The 12,069-nt window shown below is 41.0% G+C and overlaps 1 protein-coding gene across 1 annotated transcript; it reads right to left on the bottom strand.

The window, feature by feature from the left end:
* Positions 1-1,756: 1,756 nt before the first annotated feature.
* leng8 (leukocyte receptor cluster (LRC) member 8) lies at positions 1,757-11,553 on the bottom strand. The gene is made up of 15 exons (XM_058648612.1): positions 10,983-11,553; positions 10,276-10,405; positions 9,804-9,938; positions 9,621-9,698; positions 8,799-9,222; positions 8,412-8,577; positions 8,115-8,285; positions 7,304-7,552; positions 7,071-7,214; positions 6,647-6,932; positions 6,391-6,492; positions 6,219-6,287; positions 6,006-6,135; positions 5,715-5,922; positions 1,757-5,625 (listed from the first exon to the last, which is right to left on the bottom strand). The coding sequence occupies exons 1-15, from the start codon at positions 11,021-11,023 to the stop codon at positions 5,463-5,465; spliced, it is 2,496 nt and encodes an 831-aa protein (XP_058504595.1). The 5' UTR covers positions 11,024-11,553; the 3' UTR covers positions 1,757-5,462.
* Between the last annotated feature and the right edge of the window lie 516 nt (positions 11,554-12,069).

The following is a 12,069-nucleotide window of genomic DNA, read 5'->3' as shown; positions in this document are numbered from 1 at the left end:
GCCAAAAGGCCCTGATTTCAGGAAGTTAGAGATAGTTATTTTTCTTTATTTCTTTATTTCCTTCTGCTGCATTTCCTTCCTTCTTTCTTTTTTCTTTCTTTCTTTCTTTCGTTCACATTTTTTCTTTCCTTCTGCTGCATTTCCTTCCTTCTTTCTTTCTTTCTTTTTTCTTTCTTTCTTTCTTTCGCATTTTTTCTTTCCATCTGCTGCATTTCCTTCCTTCTTTCTTTTTTCTTTCTTTCTTTCTTTCTTTCTTTCTTTCTTTCTTTCTTTCTGTTGCATTCTTTCTGCTGCATTTCCTTCTTTCTTTCTTTCTGCTGCATTTTTTTCTCTCCTGCTGCATTTCCTTCTTTCTTTCTGCTGCATTTCCTTCTTTCTTTCTTTCTTTCTTTCTGCTGCATTTCCTTCTTTCTTTCCTTCTGCTGCATTTCCTTTCTTTCTTTCTTTCCTTCTGCTGCATTTCCTTCCTTCTTTCTTTCTTTCTTTCTTTCTTTCTGCTGCATTTCCTTCTTTCTTTCCTTCTGCTGCATTTCCTTCTTTCTTTATTCCTCTGCCACATTTCCGTCTTTCTTTATTCCTCTCTGCCACATTTCCTGCATTTCCTTCTTTCTTTATTCCTCTCTGCTGCATTTTTTCTCTCCTTCTGCTGCATTTCCTTCTTTCTTTATTCCTCTCTGCTGCATTTTTCTCTCCTTCTGCTGCATTTCTTCCTGGTTTTCTACATGTCTTGTCTTGCCTTTAAGGCCTCGCTATGTTCATTTCTCTTATTTTTGAACCCAGCTCTGTGACCCTGTAGAAAACATACATGCATGTACGTGAAGCGCTGTCTAGATCTGTCCTGTCCTGTTTGCACTGTACTGTGTGAACTTCTGCTATCATCCACTTGCTTCATTCTGTTCTTTAATAGTTAGTTGTATCTCCTTAGACTTCAATCTTTTATCATTTAACTTTTCTTTGAGTGCCTTTCTACTGATTGAGAATAACATTTAATTTCTTTTCCTCTTTGCATGATGCATCATTTCTCCTCAGCTCCTGTAGATAATATTTTACTTTCTTAGCATCTTTAGTTCTTCCCCTGTTTCTGTGCTTACTCTTCTTTTTTCCTCGGACTATAAACACTTAATATAAGACTGATGTAGTTTAGCAGCCAAACTTTTACTCTTTATTGTAGTTTTATTGCTTTTTGTCTCTTTCTTTTACAATGAAGTTCTTACTCTTTCTGGACAGTGGGGCTGTGTTTTTCTTTACTCATTTAAACTAGATAAATAGTACATTGGTGTAAACCACCTGCCATTGTCTTGTGCAGAATGTTTTCACTTAAATTGTTTTACGATTCTGAGCCATCAAGATTTTTGTTAGTTTGTTGAAGAAACATCTGATTCTTAGTTTGAATGCACTTTGTGTAAAAAGCTTTTAGTTTTCTCTGCCGTTGTTTCCTGTTTGAACTCAATTGCATGTGCCCAGTGCAATTTCTGAATTTTCTTGATGGGTGTTTTTCTATGAGTTTACAGCCTTTTATTGCTTTACATGTAGTTGTAAAAAGGAAACATGAGCAGAAAATGTCTTGTCAGTAGCTCATCTCTTATTTCAACAATCTCAATGGTGTCACAGGTGCCTCGTTTCAGTGGAAATGTCACAATAAACCAACTATGCAAAACGCAACTGCTGTGGCTTTTTCATTCACTGCTCAAATCACGCGTCTTGCTCACTTTAGCATTACCCAGTGAAATATGATAAACACAGTCACTCTGAGCCCTTTAGACTTGAATTTTTATTAGATTCTTATCTTCAAAAGACAATATGTACACGATATTTACAAAGTGGCAGTTGATCATAACAGATCTGTAGAGGCAAGAGGAAAAGAGGGACAGAGAATGTAGCTAAACCTTCAGCTTCAGTTGTTAGTGAGCTGCAACTTAAACTATCAAAGCATTGCACACAACACAGTACTTACTAGCCAGAGTGACACGTTGCACAAAGCAACAATCACAAACAAACTCAACACTAAAAAGGGACGAGGTAAAAAAGTAGAAAAAAATAATACTGGTTAGAAATCAGTAGGAAAGAGAAGGAGAGGGAGGAGGATGACATGCAGGGAGAAGAAAGTGAGGACACGCAAAATGAACTAAAATGAAAGGGGGAGATAAGTGGCGACGAACACAGCAGAAACGTAGCATGTGGGATTTTTCTTCAGAGTCAAATGACAGGAAAGGAGTTACAAAGACTGATGGGTGACATTCAGTAACAAGGGAGCCAAAAAACAAACAAACCAAAAATTAAAGAAGAGGCATCTGAGGAGGGGAAGCAACCAGGAATAATGTGTATTGGTAAGTGAATATTCTACTGTAACATCCTGAGAGTACAAAGGTTACACACACACACTCGCACACAGTCAAGCTCAGAAACCAAAAGTCATTCTTACTATGGGAGCACATACACACAACAGCAGTTTACAAATTCGCAACTTTAGCCTTTATCACTTGGTTAAAAAAGAAAAAAAAAAAAAAAACTGTAGGTGGATTATGAGATTAATAATTCTGTATGTCCAAACACATTTTAAATAATGGGTAATAAAACTCAGCTTTACTAAACAATCCGGACTAAAGCAGGTCTCTTAATCAAGCAAACCAAAATCACTCCTGAATGTAAAAAATAAAACAAAAACAACCTACTCGTTACAAGCCAGCTCAAAAAAGGAATGCATTTGGACAAACAGACAAAGCACAAGATTATGCCTCAAGTTTTAAACATCATTTATCATGAAACAGTGGTCATGTTGCAGAGAGACATTTTAGCAGCAAATCATTTGCAGTGGCTCGACTGTTTCCACATTTCATCACGCCAGGCTCCCATGTTTTAAATCAACTGAATGGCTTCAAGTTGAGTGGGTCAAACCCAGACATGGTTTGCTCACAATTCACCCTCTCCGGCTGGAGTCTGGAGGAGGTTCGCCCACTTCACACATCATCATCACCACCACCACCCTGTGATGCTCCTGCAATGCAGCAGTAGTATGAGCAGAGGAATGAGGAGACTGGTGGTGTGAGAAAGGTTTAGGGAATAAAGAAAAGGGGGGCAGCAAAGAAGACGGGGATAAGGTAGATGAAGGGAAGAAAGAAAACATGTTGAGATCATCATTGCAGAAAATCACACTTCACAAATCCAGGTTCAGACAAGCAGTTTGTCAGCTTAATAGAAATCTATCCTTTTTTTTGGCAAAACAAGTATCAAAATGTGGCCATGTATTTTTGTTTTGCCTGAAGAAAGGGCAGTTTTAAAAAGACAAATGTTTCATATCAGCGCCATCTTGCCATAGGTCAAAGACTTTGTACCAATAATTACAGGAAAAACTGTAACTGGCAATTCTCCTACACTGTGGTCACTGGTGATGAAGACGTCACACAAGCTAATGCAAATCCATCTACATTCAAATTTACATATTCACAAAAACAGTCTAGGAATTTTATTCATGTTCAGCAAACAAAAACAAAAAAACAACAAATCACACTTACCCATGTGTGAGAAAAGAAAACCTATGCACTGAATGAAAAGTACTCAATGATACAATATTTACATAAAACAGGACATTTAGACTGTACAGGAAGGCTGCATCCACCTGTGCTCTGGTCAGTTACACCAAAGACAAATACGTCAGTGTCAGGGTTTCTACTGTGGTAATTAATACTTTAAAAACAAGTCAGATAACGGGGGAACAATGTTGATATGGAGTCTAAGGAAAGCAGCACAAAATCACTTCAATGAGAAAAGTGAAAAGTTCTGCTGGTGAGCTTTACATTTCCTGACATACAAGATGTGGAGGACCTTCACTTTAAATATCGTAGTCGTCCTGTCCCTTATCTTCGCCTATGACTGTGTCCTACAGCATCAGGGCTCCTTCGTCCAAAAAAGGCACAAACCTCAAGAAAAATGGGCCAAATCACATTAGTTTACCATGTGTAGATTTTTCCTCTCCCAAGAGCAACTGTTCTTTTTATCTTTTACGATTTCATATGCAATTAGAAATAAACTGACAAAGCTGTAACCCTAACATCTCCCTATTAAGCGCATCACCGTCTACATCTGGTCTCCTTTGGTTGAAATACTCAATGAAATTCAAACATCATGGAGCAAAATATCTGGATTTAGCATTTTGCTGATTTTGCTGCTGCTTAATTCATTTGTCCAATATCAACTTGGGATATTATGAAATTTGTCAAGAGACAGCCAATACTGCTGTTCAAAAAACAAATGATTAACACGGAAGAAATGTGCCATCATCCACCTCCTTCCAGAGAAGTCCTTTTCTCTTACCAGTAATGCAAATACCAGAGACCGGACGTAGCATACAAACCACTTGATGTTCCTTTGTGAAGCAGCAGCAGCAGCACGTTTCCCCTCGAAGCTCTACCATGTGTAATCCGCCTTCAACTGAACTCGAAGGCGACAGCTGAGTGAGGACGGCCATTATGAAGACGCTTTCTTGTGTTGACCACCGTGTGCTGGACCCCAGGCGCTGACAGGAACCTCTACCTGAGCACGATGTAAGCAGATGTAATTTCTGCTTTTGGCTGCTTTGACTCTGGAGACGGCGCTCAGCTTCCTGGACGAGTGAGCACAGGACCTCAATGAAGAAGACATCCTGTATCCTCTACCATACACAGTCAATTCTCCTCAGATGGAGACTTGTGTCACGTGCCGGACAACCATTTCATAAATGAGACACCTGATGAACAGTACTTAAGTAAAATCTGGAAACTTTCCACTTTCGTCCATTCCTTTCACTGGCTGTTATGGTTGGGAACAAGGGACGGGATGAACAGCCAGCTACAGATACATACGGGATGCAGACCAGGAAATACAAACCACCACCTCTTCTTCTTCTTCTTCCTTTAGACAAACTGCTGGAATCTTCTTGCTTCCTCATGTCAAAGTCTCTAAGAGGAATATGCTGTTAACCTGATTCCCGACTTCAATCTTCAGAGTGCTGGGCAAGTGACTTGAGGAAGAACTGCATTTCCCTTTTGACTGACAAGGCTCGAGTCTTCAGGTCTTGAAGCTGTTGACTTGAGGAAGGAAAAACATAACAAAACACTGTTAGCTTTGACATCTGGAACCATGAGGAAGGGAGGGGCTCTCTGATCTTTTTCTGGGACTACATGAAACTAAACTCATCTGTTTACTTTCAGACCACATAAAGTTAAGAGATAACTATTGCAAGTTAGCCTGATACCCAAGTTAAGTGTGCCAACTCCCTCCCCCCTTTCTTTTCTAAAATTGTGCTTGTCCAAGTGCCAGATCTGAATCCTGAAATCTGAGCAAATGTCTTTCTCTTGTAGACTTATATAGGTGTAAATCTGCCAGTACTTTCATTGGCTGAGTTGTCTGAAGTGCAGTGCACTAAATATGTAAAGACCTATGTGGGTATCTCAGTGATTCCTTAAATAGTGCAACCCCCCACCCACTCAAGAGGCAGCCAAAGCTGCAGTGCTGGTTTTACAGTCTATCCTTTGGGGGTCAGAAGGGGTAAAGGTGACACCTAGCCCAGTAAGAAAGGCCATACAGGTCTCTAAACAAGGGAAGGCCAGAGCGGACTGCACATACTGCACTGGCAAGTCGGGCCTGAACCTGCAGAGTGAAAACAGAGAAAAACAGGATCACGGCGAGTTACAAGGAACTGAATGAATGCAAACACAAGGTAGTGGAACGTGACATACGTTTTGAACATGGCCCGAAGTGCAGCTTTTCTTTCCCTCTCTACAAACTTGTCAATGAGGTAGGAAGCCATGCGTGGGGCTTCCAAATAGAGCTTAAAGAAACGGCGATAGTTTCCCACCGCCCAGGCTGCTCGCAGTGCGAGAGCATGAGCCACACACTTGTCTGCCCGCAGCACTGGGGTCAAGTACACCAACTCAGTGGTCAGATCTAGAGTGGAAGATCAATGGCTAGAGTTAGAATATGGGAGTTAAACACATAAAAAGGTGACAGTTCTAAAAATGTGGGCCTACCTCCTGAGCTTTTAGTGAAAATGTAATATAGAAATCTATATGCTGTAAATTCTCCAATATTCTCAGAGGGATTATCCTTGTACAGGGCCTTCAGCTGGGTCTGGCACTGATTGAACTCTTCATGGTCTCCCTGAACACAACAAACATTCACGTAGTATTAAATATATTGTTCTTACTTTTTGCTACAGCAACTTCGGAGGACAGGAGGCTCACCTTTTCAAGGGCAATACGTGCATGACACTCGTACACTTCCACTGTGAATTCAGTTCGCACTCCCTGGACCTGGATAGTGACGAACAGGAAAAATTAGGAAATGCTGGAGAAGCTCACCCAGGTGAACGCGAGCATCATGAGTAGATAAAGGGAACACATAAAGATAACCAACCGTAAGGTCTTGTCGTATGGACTTCATTTGTTCACAGGCATAGGCGTAATCCTGGTTGGTTTTCCAGTGGGCTTTCACAGACAGCAAAGATTTTCTCAGCACCTGAGTGGATTAAAATTGTTAGTGATCAAAGCCTGACATCTTGACGGACTGTGAAGTACAAACAAATATTTACACTTGGGGTGAATGTTTTATACCTATTATCCTGCATTTTTACTCAGCAAACTATGTCCAAAGCTTATAAATGACAACTTACATGCACAGGGCGCACAGTGCAAGGGTCAGGAGCACAAGTGAGCCTCAGGTAGTGCTTTGTGATGTCCTGACATGTTCCCACAATGGGGCAGTCCTCCCAATTGAGACCCTCTTGTGTGCCATCAGGCAGGTCCAGTGCATTAATAGAGAGAACCAGAGGCTCCGAGCGCAGCTGCTTGTGGAAACGAGCTGCTCGACTTTGCTTCTTGGCTTCTCTGTTGGGGTCATGGAAATCCATTCCAGCAAAGTCCCCTTTTCTCTTCTTTCCAGCACCATCCTCCATGTTTCTGGGAGAAACAGGTTTAAGGTTATGAGCTAACAATATTCTTGATAGGATAACTTCTCAAAGACCAATCAATAAGAAAATAAAGACCCTCATTAATTGGTTCAACAAATTTTTGCCTCTTAAGTTATTAGATATTTACCGTCTTCCTCGGTTGGCTTTTCCTCTTCCTCTACCCCCTCGTCCCCTGTCATTACCACGTCCACGAGCTCCTTTCTGGTTCCGCCTTGACAGCTGAGGTCGGAGATCACTGGAGATGCTGCTGTCTGACTGAGAGCCAGAATCACTAAAGAAGAAAGATACACAACCTTTAAAAAGCAACTACAATGGGTGTTTGCAGTGAGCAAAGAAAAGGTGAGACGACAAGTGTCTTGCCTTCGCCTGTGTCTTTGGTTGCTGCGGTCCCTATGTCGTCCACGGGAGGGGGATGGAGAGTTAGAGGACGAACGAGAGGAACTAGAGGATGGACTTCTTTGAGAAAATATATTCCGGTAATGGCCCAATCGGGATACAGCACCCCTGCCTCTTGAGGCTGCAGCCACTGCACTTCCACCACGGCTAACTGAGGCATCAGATGACCTCTGGGATTGAACAGCCTCCCAACGAGACTGCTTGACCTTTAGTCTACAAAGAAAAAACAGAGGTGTAAATCTTAATGTATATGCAACCTGAAGGCAACATCACCAATCTGCTAACTCCACCACAACCAAGCAATCAAAGTTAATTTGGTTAGAGAGTTTACGGTTTACCTCCATGCTCAGCAAATTAAAAGTATTAGCATTTTCTTAATTCACAAATCCCATGTACAACGGGGATGCCTCTCTATCAATTCAAGGAATGTCTGTCTGTTAATTGCATAACTGTCCAACAGTTTGCCACAGGCTTGAGGGTGACTTGGCAGGTGACTTAATACGGGAACCAGTGTGTGTAGTGCCAACTTTGACATTGTATGGATGAGAAATTCAAGAGAAATTGGTAGTGATGCTACAGATATAGTCGCTAAATGAGCCACTTATACATGCCTAAAGACTGTCATGCTAATAGAGAGGAGATACAAGGCATCAAGCCATGCATGTGATGCTGAGTCAGTTGAAGCCCAAGATGTGGGTACTGCTCTAGGAGTTTGTGTTACCAAAATAAATATTATGTAAAACACAGGAGTAGCACTAATCATTACTAAACTCACTCTGGCAGCGGCTCACGAGTCCAGTCAATAGTGTAAGCAGACCCATCCTTTAACCGATCCTGCAGAACTTCCTTCAAGACCTTCTCTGTGCGATCTTTGTCATCCTCTGTCTCACAGGCTGTAAAACAGCGCTGCACATATTCCTTCATGGCTTGTGGCCAGTCTGGAGATCTGGAAATACACATTTTAAAAGAGTAGCTCAATCATATTGTGTGACTGGTCTTGCATGAAAAACTGTTGCGATCAATGACATATTTATGTATTTTCCAGTATCCGTAGAGACAGACAAGTTCTCACCGTGTCTGACCATCTCCCGGTGCTGCACTGCCAGTATTTGTGGAGGAAGAAGCTGGATTTAGTCCCGAGGACTGTTCATCTGAAGTGAAAGCCTGAGTGGAAACTGTAGAACACTGATACGGCCTCTTGGAAATATTGAACTTCACAGCAGCTGCCCCAGGTGCCTCTGTGAGCAAAAAAAAAAAAAAAAGCAAAAAAGGAAGGATGATTAAATAAAAGCCAACCATGCGAGTGAATAGACTGTCATGTGGACTTAATCATACAAAATAAAATTGTTTTGTCTAAAAGTAGCCTGTTGCTACTACTCTAAAAAGCAAGATACTTTGCAAAAAACTAGTAATTTAGTTAAGAATTCATGAAAGCGACACCACAAAAGAAAAATCGTACGTTTCATGCGATGCCACAGTTGTTGTCCCGGTCCTTGTTTTTGGATTTTGTTTTTGGTGGCCTCTCCTCTGCCTAACCCTAAATAATGGCTGGGCTGCTGAGAGTTATTCTGCGGTGGCTGATAGGTGTTCTGGGCCTGGAAGGCCTGGCCATAGTTAGGCCTTCCCTGGGAGTGGTTGTAGACTTGCATTTGGTTGGGATCGCCAGGTGGGTAAGGCATGGAGTTGTTGGCACTGTAAACATTTTGTGAAGGAGGTGGGGGGTATTGGGAGTTTGGTGGAGGAGGAATGGGTGGGGGTGGGGGAGGAGGGGTTTTTTCTGAGGTGGTTGGGCTTTGGGGAGGTTGGGGGGTAGCAGGGGGAGGGGGTTGTGGTTGTGAGGGGTAGTTGGAGGACTGGTCTTCCATACCAGGCACTGGAGGAGGCTACAATATAAAAACGGAGGAAAAGATCACTGTCAGAGTCGAACAATGAAAATAAATACCAGATGTTACAGAAACACCTAGAACATTAAATGCTTATGATGAACAAAAAACACAAATTTAACATGTCAAACTAAAACAAATTAATCACATTAACTATCTGCGTTGTGGAGTCAGAAGGATGATTTCCTCTCTGTAAGCTCGCACAGGTCAAAATGTAATTTGCATTAAAACACAGATAACCCTACAGCCACATTTCAGGGAGCAGCAGTGTAATGAGAGTTTACTAACACTTGTATTTCAACATGGTTTTCATGTTAAGCTTAAACTTCATCACTGAGGTCTATGATTACATAAGCTAAATGTATTTTTACGTAATTAAGCAAAGTCTTAGGATATACCTGGCCATTGGAGGGTGCAGTTCCTGTGTAAGACCCTGGGGGTGCACCATACTGATTTGGTGGATATGCAGCTCCATACTGGAAATTTGGGGAAAAAAACAAGAATGTCAGTTTTGATGCTTGCATTTAAACAATTATACCCTAAAGTAACTTAACCCCCACAATAGTCATTTTGAAACTTACTGGATTCATGGGGTAGTAATAGTTATAAGGGTATGTGTATCCAGGATAGGGCTGCTGGGTTTGCTGATACCAAGGATAGTACTGCTGTTGCTGAACCGGAGGAGAGTCAGTCGCTGCTTGCTGGAACTGACCGGGCTGAAACAAAATCAATAATTAGTCTTATTACAGTGGACAGTGACAAAATTCTCAAAAGGAGGAACATGGATGATTAAAAAATAAAATAAACCAATAATTTTAACATATTATCACAGTGACTGTTTACTGTACATTAAACTAAGATGCTGATGATACACCAAGTGAAGGTGTTATTTACTTCCACAGACGTAAAATGTCAGACTCTCCTCATACGAGGTCAGCTGTTCTGATCCAATTTTCACTTTTTTTTATTTTACCATCATGTGATGTGATCGGTCCTGAAAGGATTTAAATGCCTGGTGTAACAATGGCAATACAAAAGGGAAAAAAAGCACACCTCTGGTGTGGTCTGGTTGGCTTGTGTTGTCTTTGCAGGGCTCTGACTCTTGTTTATGGATGCTAGGGCTTGTCTTGCTTTCTCCCATTCTGGGTTTTCGGGAACTTGGCCATCTCCAGCAGTGTAGGACCTGTCATTAACATATTCATTAGTCAACAGTGATTTTAGAAACCAAACTAAAATGAACAAGAAATAAACAACAGGAAAACCTCAGTGCATAATGTAATACTCAACACACATTACAGATTAGCACAATTGTGTTGGTTAGGGATGTTTCTCTGCAGCTGTTTCTACCCAATGCACAATTACAAATAAAAAACTATGATCAAGGGCGAGCAAAAACGTTCTCAGCGTTAAGTCAACACTTTTTTGTACCGACAATTTAGTTCATTACATCAAATTCAAACGTTGACATCCACAAATTTGTCCGTAACATTGTCCGTTAATAAGTAGTCGGGTGGTTGTTGGGGTATTTAACTGTAGTTGGAGATCAACAAACAAATGCTCACATGAAAGGGAGCAACGCTTAAACTTTGTTACACTGAGGCCTCTGTGTAGCTAACTTGTGATTACACACTAAGCTAATTGCCCATTATTAAAGGTAATAGTCTATCATACGGTACATTAAATAAACAGTATTGATCTATACGACACTCCTTTGAGTCTACACATTTTGAGTCCTCAGACGGCTACAAAATGCGACTTACCAGTTATTGGCCGAGATTGCTTGTGTTGCGTTGACCGCCATTTCGCTACTGACTTAGCGTTAGCCTTTTAAAGCTAACGCTAGGACTGTGTAGCCCAAGCGAGAAACTGGGCTAACGTCGTTAGCTCTCCTGTTACAGCTAAAGACAAACAAGCTTAGGACCAGAACAAATGTTAACCGTTGGACGACAACATAGAACACAAAACAACTGCGAATATTGAAACCTAACAGAACAAATCGAACTACAATATAACTAATTTCATGAAATATACTAAAAAAATAAACGCAAGAATTTGTGTGAGCTTTAATCCTTCGTTCGAGAACGGACTTCGCCCTACTAGACTGTGCGGACACAAAATGGCAGCTAACTTAAACTATGGAAGTCAGGTGACGTCCTGTCTCTGTGGTAGTGTGAAGCCCAGAGTACGTCCTGTCAGGAAGAAGGTACTCTCGTCTACCGTACCGATAGCTTGTTTTATCAAAAATGCCTAACTTCAGGTTTTGGTCATATAACTATGAATACATTTCCCGCACAAAGCTAAATAGTTATTTGGTTGGTTGGTTAGTTAGTAATGGCGTTTAACACTTCCACTCTCCACAGATATGTCATGCCCGTTGCCTTTCATCTGTACTAACTGTGTTGCACAGATCAAAGGTCCCCACAACAACCTATACAGATCAAAGGCAAGCAAGTACAACTCAGATTGTGTATATATATCATGTATATCCACGTATATGTGTATCTCTATATATACCTACCTATATACACGTATGATATATGTATATATACTGTATATATACAAAGTTATCTACTTCACCTAAATAAGTGAATGGGAAAGTAAAACACCTCTCTTACATGCAATTCAGCAAATATCAAATAATCAAAATGTTATGTTAATCTAAGTCTCCGGTCATATTGACGGTTCATGGGGTCACTGACTATATATAGAGGACTTATTAAATAGCCAACAAAGCAACGTCTGATTTTAACCCACCAAAATAACAGATAATAGACCAAAAAAAAGAATGACGTTCCCTTTATCTTCCTGGGAAGCACACACAGCTGCAGGATGTGTGTGTGTTTGTGT

The sequence above is a fragment of the Solea solea genome, chromosome 13, assembly GCF_958295425.1.
Source record: "Solea solea chromosome 13, fSolSol10.1, whole genome shotgun sequence".
Taxonomy (NCBI): domain Eukaryota; kingdom Metazoa; phylum Chordata; class Actinopteri; order Pleuronectiformes; family Soleidae; genus Solea; species Solea solea.
This window is presented reverse-complemented; position numbering and strand designations above follow the sequence as displayed.